We start from the raw sequence: 17790 nt of genomic DNA, 5'->3' as shown, positions 1-17790 counted from the left end.
AAGAGCGATAACGGCTTATAATGATCGGAACGTCATCAGCGCACCTGGCGCCACCACCTGCAATACTTCGCTTGCGTTATAAATGCACCTTAAGGTGGCGGTCCCACTCCGGCAGCACGAGCCCCCCGTTTTCAGTACTTTTGGAGCAACCGTGGCGGCTCTTCTACTTAGGATATGAAGTTGTCGTATAAACCATAAAAAGCTTAATTCTTGTAGATTCCAACTATATATTATATAAAGAAATTTACTGATGTGATTTAGAAATAAATGTTCAAGAACAAGCATGACATACATGGTTTCTGCGAACTGCGTCTAAGTTGTGACCATATCTAGAAGGAACTATCGCACTTACTGCATTGCGGCTTGCTCTGTAGCTTTAGGACATATGTATCTAGTTCCTAGACGTAGAGAAATAATTTTGAATTTTTACTTTTTGGATAACTTGCTTTTGAAAATTGCCAAATATCGCAATCTTCTGTTGTAAACAGCCCGGCAACTACATGCTCAAGGAAGCTAAACTTTGGATAAAGTAGAGATCAGGGAATTTATATTTAGGACGCAAAATGTCATTCATGTAACTTTATTAGTTTTCCTAATAATGCGGCCGAAATTAAGCAATATTTAGAATTCTGGTTTTATTTTTGCCCATTTTTTCGGGAAGGTACTAAAGCTACGAAGCTGCGGTTTAAAACTAATGAAGGTACATGAATGAAATTTTGTGTACTAAATGTAAATTCCTTGAACTCTACTTTATCCAAAATTTAGCTTCCTTGAGCACGTAGTTGCTGGGCTGTTTACAACAGAAGATCGCAATATTTGGCAATTTTCAAAAGCAAATTATCCAAAAAGTAAAAATTTAAAATTATTTCTCTACGTCTAGGAACTAGATAAATATGTCCTAAAGCTACAGAGCACGTCGAAATGCAGTAAGTGCGGTAGTTTCTTCTAAATATGGTCACAACTGAGACACAGTTCGCAAAAACCATGTATCTCATGCTTGTTCTTGAACATTTATTTCTAAATCACAGTAATCAATTTTCTTATATTATATATAGTTGGAATCTACCAGAATTACGCTTTTTTTATTTTATATACGACAACTTTATATCCTAAGTAGAAGAGCCGCCACGGTTACTCCAAAAGTACGGAAAATGGGGGGGCTCGTGCCGCCGGATTGGGACCACCACCTTAATTGTACCCTAAACCACCCAGAGATCGAAATTTAGTTGTGGTGTTGTAGTTGTGCACGGGTCTACAACGAACACGTAGCCGCGATAATTTTTCGAAATGGTGCTGTAATAGCGGAGTCACACGCGTTTGATGATCGAAACACGGCCCTCGCTCGCTTCGCTTTCCTTCGTTACTCTCCTCGTCGGCTAGTCTCTCCTTCTCGCCGAGCGCTCCTCCAAATGTCGCGTGACTACGTCACCGCCAACGCGCTTCTCAAAACACTGTCCACTTCCGGTTAAGGTACGTCCACGCTAGCGCCAAATATATCGACGGCGAACCGGCCTCCAGTGCCGTAGAACGTCTGCCGCGCGAGGGGTGTCCAAAGTAGACGGTAGTTCGGCCGGCGCACCGCCCGCAACACGATTGACGGGCCAATCGACGACCGCGAAGCTGCGTGCCTCCGCCACCGGCGACGAAAACATCGGCTGCAGCTTCTGTTCGAAGCAAAATGATTTCCGCTGGATAAAGCGATGCATACATTCATTTTATGGAAAACGATATCCACTGTCAAACGTAAAAAACGAGCCAGAGCTCCGATACTTGTCGAGCTCAGCTGCAGTGCACGGGTACCGACGGCAGACGACCGGCTCGACTGTGCTCGCATCGCAGCCGACGGCGCCGCTAATATCAGCGTATTTTTCTTCTTTGGGTACAATTATTGCTAAGAGCGACAACAACGACAAGAAAATATTGCAGCTTGTGAGCGTCGGTGATTCATTCCAAAGCGCCGTCCGCTTTAGCTTTGAAGTGAACCGGAGAAAGGCCTAGCGACGATATCGGCGCCGTCAAGCGATCAGCGGCAGTGAGGCGGCCGCACAAATGGGTCCCGGTCTCATTCTCTCTTCGGCAAAGAAATATCGCCCTTCGCGAGCGCAACCCCCGTCGAACGGTGGCCCGCGAATGGCGAACGACGTGCGGGGAGTTACCGTGCCGGTAACGTGGACGGGCCTTAGCCGCGACTAAGCGCTTCTCGGCTACCCGTTGTTGCTGCCGTGCCGGCCCATGCTCATGCGAAGCGTGCCGCTATGGGCCCTGTGTTGCGCGCACGTCTAGAAAGGCCAACACTGTCGGACTCTGTTCGCGCAGCTGATCAGACCGCTAAGTCCGACTGTGTTGGAACGTGAGTGATTTGGTACGTGCGTGGCGCGTTATAATTACCGATTCGCAAGTGCGCACAAGCGAGCAACACGACAAGGCAGAGCAGGGACCGCGCGTACCTGCTAGCAGACTAACCGGAAGTTGTAGGTTCTTGTTCGACCAATGGACGTCGTCACCGCCGTTGACGTCACCAGATGCACCCTGGTGACATGGAGACGACCGCTGGGGATACCAGAAAGGCCAGAGGAGGCGGACGGCATTGCTTTGGTTGTTTTTTTTTTTTTTTTTTTTTTTTTTTTTTTTTTTTTTTGTGGCGCGCCCGCGGCGCGTAGCGCTGCAGCGTTTGGCATCGTTGATCGTGACGGCATTCTGAACTCGATGCGCGTGTTGACTTGAAATGTTCAAAAAAATCTGAGGTGGTTTAGGGGCCCTTTAAGCTGCCATCCACACCAGTTCGTGTCGCCGCAGAGCTGTCGTTTGTACTGGCCGGATCAAGTTTCATAGCACTGTTAATGACATCGGGCTTTGCGGAGATGAGCAAGTCACACAATGCTTACGTATTCTGAGACAACTCCCAAATGATTTTTTGTGTGAATTTTTTGTATCCTACAGATAACGTCCGTTGGGCAGATAATCCATCTGTAGTGATGTGATGAAGTGTTCAAGTAAAAGAAAACGCTGTATACCACAAATGCTTCGCAAAGAGGGGAATGTCTGATAGTAGAGCCCGCAGTCGACTTGCTTGCCAAGTTTCGCAGAAGCTTGGCTAATGGTTTCTCCTCTTTCTGTTTTCAAAAAGCTTCCAGAACGTCCTAATTATGTGCTAGAACTACTGGCGGATCACGAAGCCGCCACGACACTAGCTCAAGGTGCAGGTATGAGGTCTTTTGCTTTCAGAGAAAAGCGCGTTCACTCGAGCACAATGTCATTGGGTGTTCTCTGCTGCGAGAGCTACTACTTCAAAATCAGAAAGGAATGCAGAAAGAACGGAACCATAGGTTAGCCGCAAAGTGCAAAAACAAATATTTCGTGCAGGATATGTAAATTCTTGAAAAAAATTGGCAGACTCAGCTCTCGTTGACATCTATGTAATGATTTGTACAGAACCGTTATATGAATATATAAGTGGTGTAAGAAATCGTGTAGTGTTTACATTTACAATTAGAGAGAATGTTGTAATGGCAAGGTATAAGATTGAAAGCAAACTAAAACCCAATGGCACTTACCCAGTCGCCCCAGTGCGCACACTCAGTCATCCCTGTGGCACACAGCACTATCATCGGGATCGGCCCACAATGACGGCGAGGCAGTATCGTCCTACAAAGAGTTGCTGGGCTCGGCGATGAATCCTTCGCATTCACAATTCCGGTAGAAAACATCAAGGATAACTTGGCAGGTCTGCCGACAGCTTTCCAGTACTCACTACTCAGTATTGCCTGATGGTAATTCAATGTGTGTCATTTTGTGTGTAATGTTTGTTGTTTACACGCACCACTTTTGTTCTCGATATGTTGTTAATTGCAGTTCACCGTGTCATTTTGCGGCTAGTGGCTTTACACTGTTAGCGCGCCTCTGTCGTTTACTTTCAGCTGCCGTTCTTAAGCTCCATCGACCCTTTTGGCAACGTTCTGCTTGAGCATGACGTTTCTTTGTGTGTGTGTCTTCGGGTGTAAGAATGCGCTTGGGAGGAATCACAGTGCATTATGTATAGGTATATCAGAGGCAACAAAGGGTGTGTATCCGCCAATAGCAGCTGGGTTGGCCTTTGGGCAAATTGGTCACCGATTCCTTGGTCTTTGGTCGAGGTAGCGTGGTCTCCAGCGAAGCCATGCCGCGCGCCGATGTGTTGGACTGTACCCTCGCGTTGGCCCTCCTCACGTGATTACTCTCCTTTTCCTCTCTTGTGTTACCCTCTCCGTTTTCTTACTGTGCGATTCTGTCTATGTAAAACGGTTCAAGTAGCCAAGCAAAGCTGTCGTTTTAATGAACTGCACACGCAGGGGGTGTTCGTGTTCAGCCTGGTGCAGTATCGGCCGTTGAAGTACATCGACTACGTGTACCCCTGGTGGGGTCAACTCGTTGGCTGGTTCCTTGCGCTCTCCACAATGCTCTGCATTCCTGGATACGCGATTTACAAGTTCATCGTCACACCAGGGGACCTGCGCACGGTCGGTATTCCTCGATTGCCACGATCCATGCATGCTAGTTCGCGAGATTTTTCCACCATCTTTGAAAACTGGACATGACGCAGCCATAATAAGGCACCTATTGTAAAAAGAGCCCTAATGGCTGCCCTGCAGACATATCTACCCCAACTTGTAGCCACCTTTCCGCTTGCTGCTGAAGACAATTAAGATGTAACTTGACCTCCAGGTAAACGTTTAGGTTAATAATGTAGGGCATCGCTTTTGTTTGAGATGACTGGTGATATCGGTTATTATTCTCTAAGAATATGCACTGTGCTAGAATACATTTACTCGAGGCGCTTAGCAGTCTTGTCGGGCTGGTTTGATATAAAAACTTTAGTTTAACAAAACAAAAACATGCAGTGGAGACAGATTTTCCTTACACAATATCGAGCGTATTCGTTGTTAGGTTGCATAATAACCCACGAACTGTCAAAGTGGCATGAAGGTAGTTGTATAACAGTAATTGGAGGGTAACGGGGGAGTTTTAAACATTAACGAACGTTGCTTTTTAGCAGCAGCGTCAGAGGACTTTCCGGTGAGCTCTAACGTAGGTATCAAAGGGACGTTGTTCGTTACTCCGACGCCATAGAATCGCCCAGTGTACACGTTGGCAGCCAGAGCATCGTCTTAATAGTGATCATTTGGCTTGCGGTAAATTTTTATTCAAAAATTGAGCGTATTCTCATTAAGCCACCGGCTGCATAGCTCGTGAACAGTTCCAGCACAATTGGTAGGTCGCAGAAAGAAGAGAAAGGTGGCCCACTGTTTAGCCCAGCTGTGAGATGCCCGTGTGACGGCCCTTCTTGTGCAGCGCTGCAAGGAGCTGTTCCGCCCGGACGTGGACATCGAGACCGAGATCCGAGCCCGCAAGCACCGCGAGAGGAGCATCACTGCGACCACCGTCTAAAGTGTGACGCCCGCACGAACATTCCTTCGTCCGGTGGCGAATGCCGACTACATCCTTCGAGCACCACCAACGCTTTGCTGTATGCCTCGACAACGGCGGCGTTGACGCGCGCCGACGGAGACGTCACAGCACTGCCTCTGCACGGACCTCTTTGCATTTGTACTCCGTACACATTAAGACGCTCAAACATTTGATCATGGCTCGCAACCGTCTTAATTTCGGTGTTTATTTCAACACGGAGAGTGCTCGACTGTAGCGACTGTAATTACTTAAACGCAGCGTCTTTCATGACCGCCTTAGCAAACACTTGACGTTGAAAATTATGTATCAGGTGCGGTAAGTACGGACTGTACCGCTTTGCCGCTAGCTAAGTTCAGAAACGGGGCCGGAAACAATGGTATTAGTTTTGATAGCACTTGCAAGAATGCGCACCTTATGTCTAGGTACCGGTACAGGAATGTTGCCTTTAGCGGTCTCGCTGTTGCTCCTCATCCCTTAGGGGACGCAGAGGAGGGAACGGATGGTGGCTTGATCTTAAAAATACTTCAACACGCGTGCTGAACCCTTTCGTTCCCAGAGTTTCGCCATAGTCGCATCTTTAAGAGTTCGCTTCCCGGATCCCACAGAGAGACGCTACACGGACAACTGGTCAAGACTGCTCAACTCTGCTCACGCAAGCACCGATCAAAAAGGCTCGAGAATCAGCGGTAGGCCTTCGTCAGGCTGAAGCCCACGGCCACGCGAAAAACTTGTGAATATATCTATACCAAATGAAAGGCGCCATGTCATGAAAACAGTCGAGTTTACTACAACTGCTGAGACCAGAAGACGTGCGCATTCGTAACCGCTCAACGAGTACGTTAAATACATCAACTAACGCATACGTCTGTAAGTATCTGCGTTGTTTCTTGGAAACAACATAAAACCTTTCGAGAAGATTGTGACATGTGCAGAGCCCGTGTGCGTAGCGAAGTGCACACCGTGGAAGGCGATCTAAATGCTGTCGTTAGACGATTGCGTCCGTTGCAGGCGCCACTTCGTGTTATTAGACCGTGTTTGTGTGTTTGTGCTTCATGGTCGTTTTCATAAATGTGTCGTCCCTTGCCAGCCTCTTCTATAACAGAGGAACCAAGACAAATGGCCCATGTGGACTTTGTCAAGTTATACACTGACGTCTGAATATGAACATGTAATCTTTTGGGTCGTTAGTGTCTGTGTGTTAGCTGCACAATCATTTCGCGTAATTCATCTCATGTATTGACTGTACTGTACAGATGCAGAGCATCCAGCGTGTTGTCCATACCACGAAAGTCTGGCATGTGCTCGAACGACTGGAGCGTTGTAGAGAGCATAAATTCATGTATACATTTTACCTGTAGTCATTTTAAATTTCTCTTTCTGCTGTTTCCACGTGTGACCGAGGTACTTTTTGACTGAATGGAGACCTATGCATTATTTTTTCGATGAAATATCAAGCACTTTATAACGCTGTAAATGAATGTTTTATCACTGGGCACATCGCACGAATTTCTTGCTAATAGCATCACTGTGTTAGCCTCGCTTCCTCTACCCGTGAACTCGCTGGACTCACGACTTCTCAGTATGAAACATGACAAAATTTAATGTACCGGAGCTGACGTAACTTTTGCTATTCGTGGGAGGCAGTTCACTGTTATTTTAGATTTTCCAGGAAATTTGAACACGGCTTTAACTGTATTTGAAACGAATTAACTCTCACATGCGCAAATTTACTCTGGATCAAATTCGGGGAAGAACGCTGTCAGCAATAACAGCAGGTCGTCCCTGTAGCAGGCTTGGCGCCTAGGTCACGTTACCCGATAGAGCCCGTCGAGCCATGAAGCCACTCATCAAGATGTCTACTGCGTTACAATGCAAGCAGCTGTACCAGTTTCCCCTCCCATGACTAAGAAACCACAGGAAGGTAGCCTTGAATCGATCAACAGCGGGCGAACAAAGTTGGTGAGAACCTCAGAAACAAGAGGACAAGGAAAGCAGGGGGCTGCAGCTTGAGGGTCACCCTGTAGTTTCCCTTTAGCACCCTTGTTCGTCGCCTGTTCGCCCAGTTTGTGTTACTTGAGGCAAGATTATCGCTCATGCGACTAAAACCCGTTTTCGGAGCCATCTTCACCATTCTACATTCATTAAATCCCCGATTAACGCCACTGTAATTTCATTGCAATTCCCGCAACCGTGCCCACGTTTACTGGTATTCCATCTTTTCAGTACGTAGAAAGTTAATTAGGACATGTGTCCACTTCCTGTTCGGGCACCTTCATTGCATTATTCGTCAGAAGCTTGGACTTCTAGGGTATTATAGAGAACTGTGCAATGCGGCCAAAGGGCAGAGAACTCGTACATAGGATTACTGAGAAATTGCGGGGGGAAAACGTGACTGTGCTAGTATTGTCTGCTCATTACCCGTTTTCTTTTTTGCGGTGCGCTCGTGAGCGATGCAACTAATTGGTAAGCCGCCTTTTTCACGATCTATATGACGCATTCCCAGATCGTCAATAAACATTACCGATCTAGCAAGGGAAGGGCTCCACCTAATTTATAGATGGAAAATCCGTCATATAGTCGCAAATTGTTGATGGCATATATAAAAACATGTCCCAAGGAACTACACTTAGTACTCAGCATATCCCTGATTAAATACATATCGCATCGCACACTTCATTGTTGCTGTACAAACGTGTAGTATATTTGTAGTCATGGTTGTCCATTCAACTGACCAATTCTGCAGTTTGCAGTTTTGCAGATATTTATTTCAGGAGAAAACTTGGTTATTTCTTCCTAGCGATATTCTTCCCTAGCAGTTATTATTGGTGTGTCACTTATATTGTATCCGAGAAAAAAGGTATTGGCTAGCTTCTAACCTACAAATTTTGAGTCATTCATTTCGACGCCTATCGTCCAGGAAGCACACATTGTAATAGGATATGAATTAGTTTGTTTTATTATTCTGACCTTAATTTGGCACTCTAAACAAATAAATAGTGCAGGAACTCGCTACTGCATAAATTCTTGTATTGACCGAATGTTTCTATTCAAGGCTAGAAGTAAAAAATAAAAGAGGCTCCCGGAAGTAAAGATCACGCTGAGAACTGATGTTTCAATATTGAGACAACGTTGTCGGAATTTCAGCGTCTATTGCCTTTGTCTGTGATTTTATTGGCTGCTTTGTAAACACAGTCACGTAAAAGCTTTAGAAATTTATCCGCCTATTGGGGTTAGCACACTCTGTGCACATAATTATTAGTGAGCTTACAATAATTATTTTTAGAAGCGAATTTTGTTGTACAAACTGCGCGTCTTCCAGTATGCCAATAAAAATTTACGGTACAAATATGTCTTGTAGCGACCGAAAAACGAAGATTTCATAGTGCGCTTAGGGGTGTAATAGTTTTCAGGGTGCTCTAGATAGCCGCTGCGGGACAATACAGCGCTCTGAAGCAAGCCTTTTGCAAGGCGAATGTGATCGTAGTCTCAGCAATTAATGTTTAATGCAAAGTGTTGCACTGGAAAGATTTTGAAAGGAATTTGTGCCAATCAATAGAAGTCTTCCAATAGAAGTCTTCCATATTTCGTGAACAGCGTCTTCCATAGCAACCGACTATCAGTACTTTACCAAGGAACGGTTTCAGGTTGTCGCTATCGCTTTATGGAATGGAAAAAATGACAAGGCCTACAGTTACAAGTAGTTGATTAGTTACATTTGTGATGTCCCGTAAAAGAAAGCATATGTGCAGTTGTAACATTGCTGGCTTATTACACTAACCATTAACTTACATGATGACTGTTTGAAAAATAAGGTGTCGGTTATGATTTTAATACCACCGAATAATTATCCTGATCCCAGCCACTCTCTTCATCATGGTTGCAATTGACGCGTCGCAGGATTTAGTTCTACGAAAGGTGAGAAGCTGTTCGACGAACAACAAGGTTTAGCATTTTTATTCCTAGTGAAAATAATTAAGAAATATCTAAAGAAAGTCGCTCTTTTGCTCACTTAGGCTTCTCCACTGGTTCTAGCTTCGGCAGAGTATCTGTATTCACGAACAAATGTTGAAATGAATGGAAACGTTGGAACTCTACTATATGAAAGAAAAACGGAATAATTTGGATTCTTTTTACCTTAAGTCATTGTTGATTCTGCTCCAAATAACAACGTATTGCATGCTTTCTATTCCGAGTGGATGCCTGTGACACAACATGTTAGCGCATGAATACCTGCAAAGCAGGAACCAAGTTTCATTGTGCATGCACAAAGGCGTATGTAAGCCACAAATACGTATGTAATTACACAATAATTACGTCGTTGATCTAGTCTCGTATGCTTCCACATTTTAAAATCCACGTCTTCCACGAGGACCTTCCAAGAAGTAATAAAAAAAGGAAGGAAATCACACTTGTTTTACAGGTTGTATCATGGCTGCCAGAGCTGTTTCCACCAATCATAGAAGGTGTAGTGTTGGTCCATAACGAGATAACGAATATATATTGGTATGCGCGTGTGGAAAATTAGAGCATATGTATTATGTTGTCTCTGTCCTGAAAACCTTCGTACTTGAATGCATGGCCGGTTAGAATTAAACAGCTGCTGGGGCATCGTCTATAGGCACCCTAAATTTATGCGTCATACTCATATCTATCATCCTCATAAACACTTCAGATAATCTCAATTCTAGTATTCTCTCTTTATTCAACACTTATCAACGCGCTGTTTAAAGGAATCAAATCTATAATATAACGTAAATGAAACTCCCGGACGTAACTTCTTTATGTATACAGAAATGCACAAGTAAGTAATGGCTATCACAGTATATCCCTACGAGTCCTGTTCATCTTTCTTCATGAACTACTGACACATATGATTTATATTTTTGGTAAAAATTCATTCCACAATAATTTAAGCATACATATTGCAATAAATACACTGCACATTGCACATTATCTGCTCACCCTTTTTTTCTGTCTTCTCGTATGCCTTGTACAACATATGCGAGGAAAAGCGTTCGTGCAAAGCTTTCTGGCAGCGTTCGTTGCTCACTTTAACTGAGGTGGCGTATTCATCCGCGTGTCAAAGTTCTTCAAGCTTGTGCCCCTCATATCTCAGGCGTTGGTGGCTGCGTCTATTTTGCGATGTACTCTACCTCATGTCTTGTTCAACGCAGTGCTATAAAACGCAATCTTGTAATCACACAGACAGCAATCGTGCAAGCACAAAACAATGTAGAGCTTTTTTTGCGCTGACTGCTCCGTGGTATGAACCCAGAAAACTATAAGTAACAAAGAACAAAAGCCCAATGTTGGCAGAAGTTTAGTTCGGTTATATCCGAACACTCTCGCATAATAACTTATGCAAAGTAAATCATTTAGATTGGGGAGGAGATGAATTTGCGGAATGTGTTTTTCAGCAATCCGTGATCAGTCATTAAGTACTGTACTGTATACTCCAAACGCTAAGACATTCGCATGTTTTACGGGCTGTTGTTCACTCCGTTTTGTACACTCTAGATATTTTCAGTCTTCTTTTTGACATGAATTTGTACATACTGTTTAACAAAGCTGCACAAGGTACACTGGTGACAACAGCGGATCCAGACTTATTGTAACATGTGCATGCCTGCAGTCTCCTATCAACAATAAAGCCGCATGTTAAATCCTAGCCTACAGATCATGTGTACCTCTACAGTTCTTTGCACTCAGTGTAACGTTGTTTCAAACAATATTGTGTTCAAGATGTTGCCTGTAAAGGTTTTTAGACACCATGGAAATAATTTGCTACCGTTTCATTCAGCGCAAGTAAACACTGGGAAGAATTTGAAAGTAAACATAAACTCCACGTGAAACTTGTGTCTCCGATTTATTCTGTCTTATCAAATAACTATTTAACAAAAGCTGCACTGCGAAATAAACTGCCATGAAATGTTCTTGTATTGTAAATTGCATGTCAATGTCCATCCGCATATAAAATGTGCGGCAACAAGATCGCCGCCGAGAGTAAACTTTTGAGAAGCAAATCCGGCTACTTACATTTGGTAGATACGCATGTTTGGACAAATGTTTCAACGGCAACAGCACTAAAGTGAATAAAATCTGCAGGTCCTGATTGACGGACAGTCCTACACTCTGTATCATAAATGTTGATGTTTCGCGTGTGTGTCCTATACGGGTTTCAAGTGTAAATAATATCACAACACCGGAGCAGCAGTCCCCGACGTTCGACTGCTTGAGAATGGCGGCGGGTGAAACGTAAACGCGCTCGATTTTCTGTGTGAAATCATACTTTTAGGTAGCAGTCCTTGATGTGGTGTTTCTGCATACCGTATTACCATTAATGGCCGGGCTACCTGCCAGTTCCAAGCGTTATTCCTCGCCGCACATGCACCTCTGGACGTGGGGGTAGTGCAAGATAAGGAGTGTGGGCGTATTGCCCACAGCCCCGAACGCAAAACCTGAAAGTTATAAAAGTAGGCCTCTTTTATCAAGACGCAAGGAAACGGGCTTTGCACCGTTGGCTGGGGACGGCATGATTTCTTAGTCGTCTAGCCACTGACCAGTGTGTAGTAGAGGCGCAGCTCATCCATAATAGCGGCGTACAGCAAACAACGACGCAGAAAGAGAAACACGAGGCAAGCGCTTTCTAACAGCTTAAACTAATGTCGCTTTCAGTGCCGTCGTTGACCGTCAGCCGCTATCATGGAGAATTTCCAACTTGCCTTGTTCATCATTCAGGCGCAGGTGAACCAGACGAGTTGGAAACGGCCAAGTGGCTTGAACTAGCGGCAATATGGTTTCGTTGCAAGAGAATGTTATTTCGAGCGCCTCTGTGGGAAGGAAGTGCGGAGACCAGAAACCAGCTAGATGATGCCGCTGTTTCGCCGGCAACAGCCGGCCTAGTAGATGCTATTTTCCCCCGAGTGTCTGTTTTTACTGATTCTGCATATACGTGTAAGTAATAAAGATATCCCTCTCTCCCAATACAACGCGTCATTTATGCATGGTGGGAGCCCATGACGCAGTCTGGGCGACCGTTGTTCAAAAAAATTCTTTTTTTTTTTCCTCCTTCAATCCTAACAGTTCTCAGCAAGATGCGGAAGCGCGAAGACTAGCAAGGCATACAGGTTTGTATTCGAGTTCTCGACGAAGATCGCTGTCCCGGTCATAAAAGCCGGGCAAAACAGGCACACATCATCAGCTCGTCCTCGTATTCCGTCAATACACCCACGCATTCATCTCAACCACTCTTGCCTCGCCGAATAGAAAGAGCCCTCTGGGCAAGACGGGATGGGTGGATTGTGGTATGGCTTTAGCCGCTGAACACCTACAATTTCCTGCCCTCGATGGTGCTTGTCTGGAGATGGATGGCTGCACCAGGTTGGTAACATGTGATGTTTGCTTGCTAATGCGGCAGGGAACCTGGTACTTTGAAGTTACTTTCGATGAAGCACCAGGGCAGGTGGCGGGAACCCAAATCCAAACAAGTGAGTCAGTGGCATAGGGAGTAGAAGGGTCGGCGGTGTACCTTTGGTACTTTTAGCGCTGCTGGGGCGCTATAACATAAAATGATTCCAAACTGTTTTGAGTCGAATTTCTGCAATCAGCCTCCACGATTGGTCAAAACATTTTCGGGCCACTCGCAACTTCGCCTGTCTGTCACGCGACGTCACGAAAACCGCGATCGACGACATCGACATCGCTCTGCCAAACGACAACGCTCTGCCAACTCGTCCTTGCTGAGGATCCGTCTCAGCGGCATTCTTAACCTTCCGTTGCACGCCGCCGCGATTTTCAACCAGCCACCGCAATCTAAGTAAGGCGAAGTGGACCAATCGGAGAAGCCGGCACCGCCCTCTTCATGCGGTTATCTATTTTCACTCTGGGCTGGCTCGGCCACATCGAAACCCTCTCCACTAGAGCGTGCTCCTCGCCTCTTGTCAGCCAATTAGATAAGAAAAACCGCTGAGTGTAGACAATCTCATTGGTTTTGAAAGCGAACAAAGGTTACCTTCTACAAACGAGGAGAGTGTTTGATTGGGTTGTTGAGACAGCGCTGCTGGTCACCGCCCGATGCATGCGTCGGTGGTTACGTAAATTCGACTTCAGTAGTTTGGAATCAAAACATTTTGGAATCATTTTACGTTATAGCGCCCCGAGTCTATGAAAGTAAATGTAAGGACACGTTGTCAACACTCAACAAGTTATGCTTGTGAAAGAGTATAGTAGAGACCTGTCACAATGGCTTACCGGCTATGGTGTATCGCTGCTAAGCACGAGGTCGCAGTAACATCCCGGCCGTGGCGGCCGCATATCGATGGGGGCGAAATGCGAAAATGCCCGTGCTTTTGGGGCAGGTTAAACATCCCCTGTTGGTCAAAATTATTCCGGCGCCCCTCACTACGGCGTGCCTCATAATTAAATCGTGGTTTAGACACGTAAAACCCCAGAATTCAATTCAAGCGTATAGTAGACTCATTAGTGACAGGTTTATATAGAAAGATAGTTTCGATTTTGCAGAAAGGCTCGCGACCGTAAAGAAAAACGAATGGAGAAAATCCCTTTGTGGACTGCGTATCAATATTAGAACCATACGTTACAAAGCCGCACCATCAAGGAAGTCTACCTCCAGCTTCGTCTTGACAAGCGCCTCTACCCTCCCCCTCATCTATCACTCACTGTACCGGAGGCTCGCCTTCTGCGACACGTCCAAATGAATGCACTGGTTACCCCCTCCCGTCTATTTCTCTATCGCTATCGATTCGACCCCAGCTGTCCCAACTGCCCCTCTACATATGCGGACCTAGCTCATTGCCTTTTCCACTGCCCCGCTGCTCAGCAATCGCATTCCTATCCTCCCCCTTCCCTTTCCATCACCACCTGGCTCGACTGGCTTGGCGCTAAAGGGGAAGAACAGCGTAGACTTGCCGCCCAGGCGGTTGACATGCTCGGCCTGTAATTTTTGGCTGAATAAATATCTACTACTACTACTACTACTACTACTACTACTACTACTACTACTACTACTACGTTTCGAAGGGTAGAAGACGGTTCGAATCGCTCCGATCAAATGCGAAGTGCAAGGCATTACTGAGACTGCAGTTAAAAGTGCTGCGCCGAGATATGCAGTAGTCGTTCGGTAAAGTACGTGAGATTCCTTGAGGAGCGTTTCTATGGCGTCGGAGCGGAATGTCGCGGCTTCTATTACTCAGCGATTCTCCCGGGGCTCCACGGCGAAGTATGATGTGGCTTAGGAGGAACCAGGCAACGTCACGCGCATCGGCACTAGTCAGTGGCACTACTACTACTAGGCATTAGGCGTGAGATTGTCGATTGCTACGATTACGCAACGGCTGCCAACAGGAGTGCCGACAGAAATGTACTCCGTCACGATCAAAGGAGAGTCCTCGGCAAGAGAAAAGTTGCGTGAAACACCTGAATAAAGCGGAGCATCCTTAAGCATTTGGAAAGTCAGGTAGGAGCGAACATATCGGCGTACAAATTGGCACGAAATTCTCCTAAACTGTCTGCTTGGTTCCTAGATTCCTGATTGATGTTTCCAGTGCAATATAAACGGCACAGAGCGAAGCCAAGGTCGATCCACATAGGTCGCGAAGCTTCGGGCGAAAAGCGGTTCAGAACCAATTGTCACCGACATCAGCAAGGGTGGTTATGGGAGCAGCGATTGAAGCGCGACTATGTTTGGAGGGAATAAACACTGGGAAAGAAAAAAGCGTTTTTAAATTAAAGCGAGACGCAGTTAGATTCATTCAACGACAATAAAATTCCTAATTCATTTTATATACGCATGGCGAGAAAAGATACAACTGTATTTTACTAGATCATTATCAATATATACCTTTTTTCAGGGCCCACCGTGAGAGCGCCCATCGATAGCGGCGGGCGTTGACGCCGCTATCACTTGCAATGCCATGCAACTGTTGGAGTGCGTGGAAAGGCGCGCTCGTAAAGTTCACCTGTTACAATACGCCCCCCTCGCATGCTGTGTTGCTTTGCATGTCGACGTTTGTCTGAATTAGGTGACGTGGGTAGTTTTATTGTCTCTTAACCTGTGCAGTCAAAAGTAGTGAGTTGCAACCGTCAGATACTTATTTACTTTAGTTGTTTTCGTGCAACAGCGCTGGCCGACGGGCTTGGCGTCCGACGAAAGGACGAGCAATCTACGCAATCTACGCCCAAAGTGTTCGTCGGCCTCCAAAGAAAGTATGTTCTGAGCAGCGACGCGATTTCGACACCCGTACGGCTGATCTTTTCCGGCATCGCTTTTCGCGCTGAAAACTCGGAACGCCCATGAAGTCGAATGGCGGGGCACTTGAATATACAGCTCTAATGGCAGGCCTCCGAAAACAAATTTCGCGCCTATGAGAACAAAATGACGTCACTTCTGTTTTTGACGGATATGACGTCAAATTATTTTTTCTTCCGCCGGAAGTGTTCCCTCCTCACACAGATGGCGCTAAGCCCCATGAACCGCCGGTAAGCAACCATGTTTTGAACGTATGGGCTTCTATGGAAGCTTCGCTACTAGGTACCTTGGCGAAGCTTTGTCTGGTGATGTAAGCGAGTAACCGAAGTGCTGCAGAAGCAATATGTGGTGGACTAGTTGGTTCATACTGAACAACAACGTACTGCGCAAAATACAAGAAGAAGGGCGGAAAGAAAGTTAAGACAGTGCGCAAACTAACACTTGAAAATGAATTGTGCGACAAGGTTCCTGCATATCATGGCTGCCTGAGGGTTCGTTTGGACATATAGGGAAGAGCCCGCCGAACTAGAAATGTTTTGTCGCACAATCCATTTTCATGTCTCGGTCTGCGCTATGTGCTATATTTCTTCCCGCCTTTTTTGTTTGTGTATTTTGCGCAGTACATCCTTGCTAGAATTTTTCCTTCGTTTTGAATCTTAATTCTATAATGTGGTGCTAGTGTGTTTGTGTTAAAGATTAAAAACTAATTGGTCAGGTGTTTCGTGTCGAAACCACAATAATAATATGGGACTCCGGAATAGTTTCGACCATCTAGGTTTCTTTAACCCCAATTAACCCCAATGCGCGGTACACGAGCGTTCTTGCATCACGACTTTATCGGAAAGCGCTCGCAGTGGCCGGGGATCGAACCCGCCACCTCGTGCTTAGCCGTTGCCGCCGCAGCGGGGCGTGTGTGTGTGTTTCCGCATTAGACCACTCTGCACATCCTAATGGAATGCGAAGTCATTCACCCAGTGAGAGCCGTAAGCGACGTACACATTGCACAAGCGTTTGGATGGAAGCGTCAACCGATCAGCAGTCGAGATAAGCAAGATACGTTTAGACCTTTGGTGGAAGAAAAGCAGGAAAGAGATTGATACCACCGGATCCGTTACTAGCATAAGTAGCGGTTCAAGGTAAATAGAGAAGTTTTGAGGAAGAAAAAAACGGCTGGGTAGATGTATACAAAAATGCTAGAATGAAAAGCCTGTAAAGCATACCTGATTAAGTCAAGCCGGCTATGTGACTGTTTCTTCTTTCTGGGGGTTTACGTGCCAAAACCAGTTCTGATTATGAGGCACGCCGTAGCGGAGGCCTCCGGATTGATTTTGGCCACCTGGGGTTCTTTAACGTGAAACGCAAGCACACGGGCGTTTATGCATTTCGCCTCTATCGAAATGCGGCCGGGGTTCGATCCCGCGATCTCGTTCTCAGCAGCGCAGCTGCTTAATTGAATGAGCCACCGCGGCGGGTGCTATGTGACTACTTGTCATCGCCACTTGTTAAAGGGGATACCAGTAAATAATCATCATCATGTGTGCGTGCGGTGTGTGTGATTGTTTGTGCGTGCGTGCGTATTTGGCATTTTTGTGTGCGTACTTGTTGCTTTAAATTTTATATTGTCAAGGTGTTTATTGACAGGGTACGTAAGGAGTGAGAGGTAGAACTCGGTGCGGCACTTGGAAGCCTTCGAGCAGCCAGAACTGGTTCCGTGCGTAAAACGCTGGCGATGCGCCTGACTGACCGGTACTTCTTTGTTCAATTTCATACGCTGGAGATGTGCCCGGCTACCCGGCACTTCTTCTTCGTTGCAAGAAAAAAAATTTAAACAGTATACGTTACATTGCGATTTTTTTCCCTATTACCGCTGATTTCTCACGAGGAGATCTATTATGTATGGAACTGATTATGAAGCGCCACCACAGCAGACGCACACACAAAGCACGGAGAAAAGAAGACGAGACAGAGTCGTTTCCTTACCGAGTCCTTCTACTCAATGACCTTACCGCCAGCTTTGGCGGTTTGCCACCCGCTAAAGAAATAAGTTGGTTTAGCATTTATGTTGGCCTCTGGTCGAA

At 45.8% G+C, this 17790-nt stretch overlaps 1 protein-coding gene across 1 annotated transcript in view; it reads left to right on the top strand.

Moving 5' to 3' along the window:
• Positions 1 to 7977, top strand: part of LOC119430985 (sodium- and chloride-dependent GABA transporter 1-like) — a 515747-nt gene extending 507770 nt beyond the window's left edge. The window contains exons 11-12 of the mRNA XM_049657766.1: positions 4329 to 4496; positions 5329 to 7977. Of these exons, the coding sequence (XP_049513723.1) occupies positions 4329 to 4496; positions 5329 to 5424 (264 nt within the window). The 3' untranslated portion in view covers positions 5425 to 7977. The remainder of the gene's footprint in view (positions 1 to 4328; positions 4497 to 5328) is intronic.
• Positions 7978 to 17790: the final 9813 nt, after the last annotated feature.

The sequence above is a fragment of the Dermacentor silvarum genome, chromosome 10 (assembly GCF_013339745.2).
Source record: "Dermacentor silvarum isolate Dsil-2018 chromosome 10, BIME_Dsil_1.4, whole genome shotgun sequence".
Taxonomy (NCBI): domain Eukaryota; kingdom Metazoa; phylum Arthropoda; class Arachnida; order Ixodida; family Ixodidae; genus Dermacentor; species Dermacentor silvarum.
The sequence above is the reverse complement of the archived record's forward strand: the minus strand, read 5'-3'. Positions and strand labels throughout refer to the sequence as shown.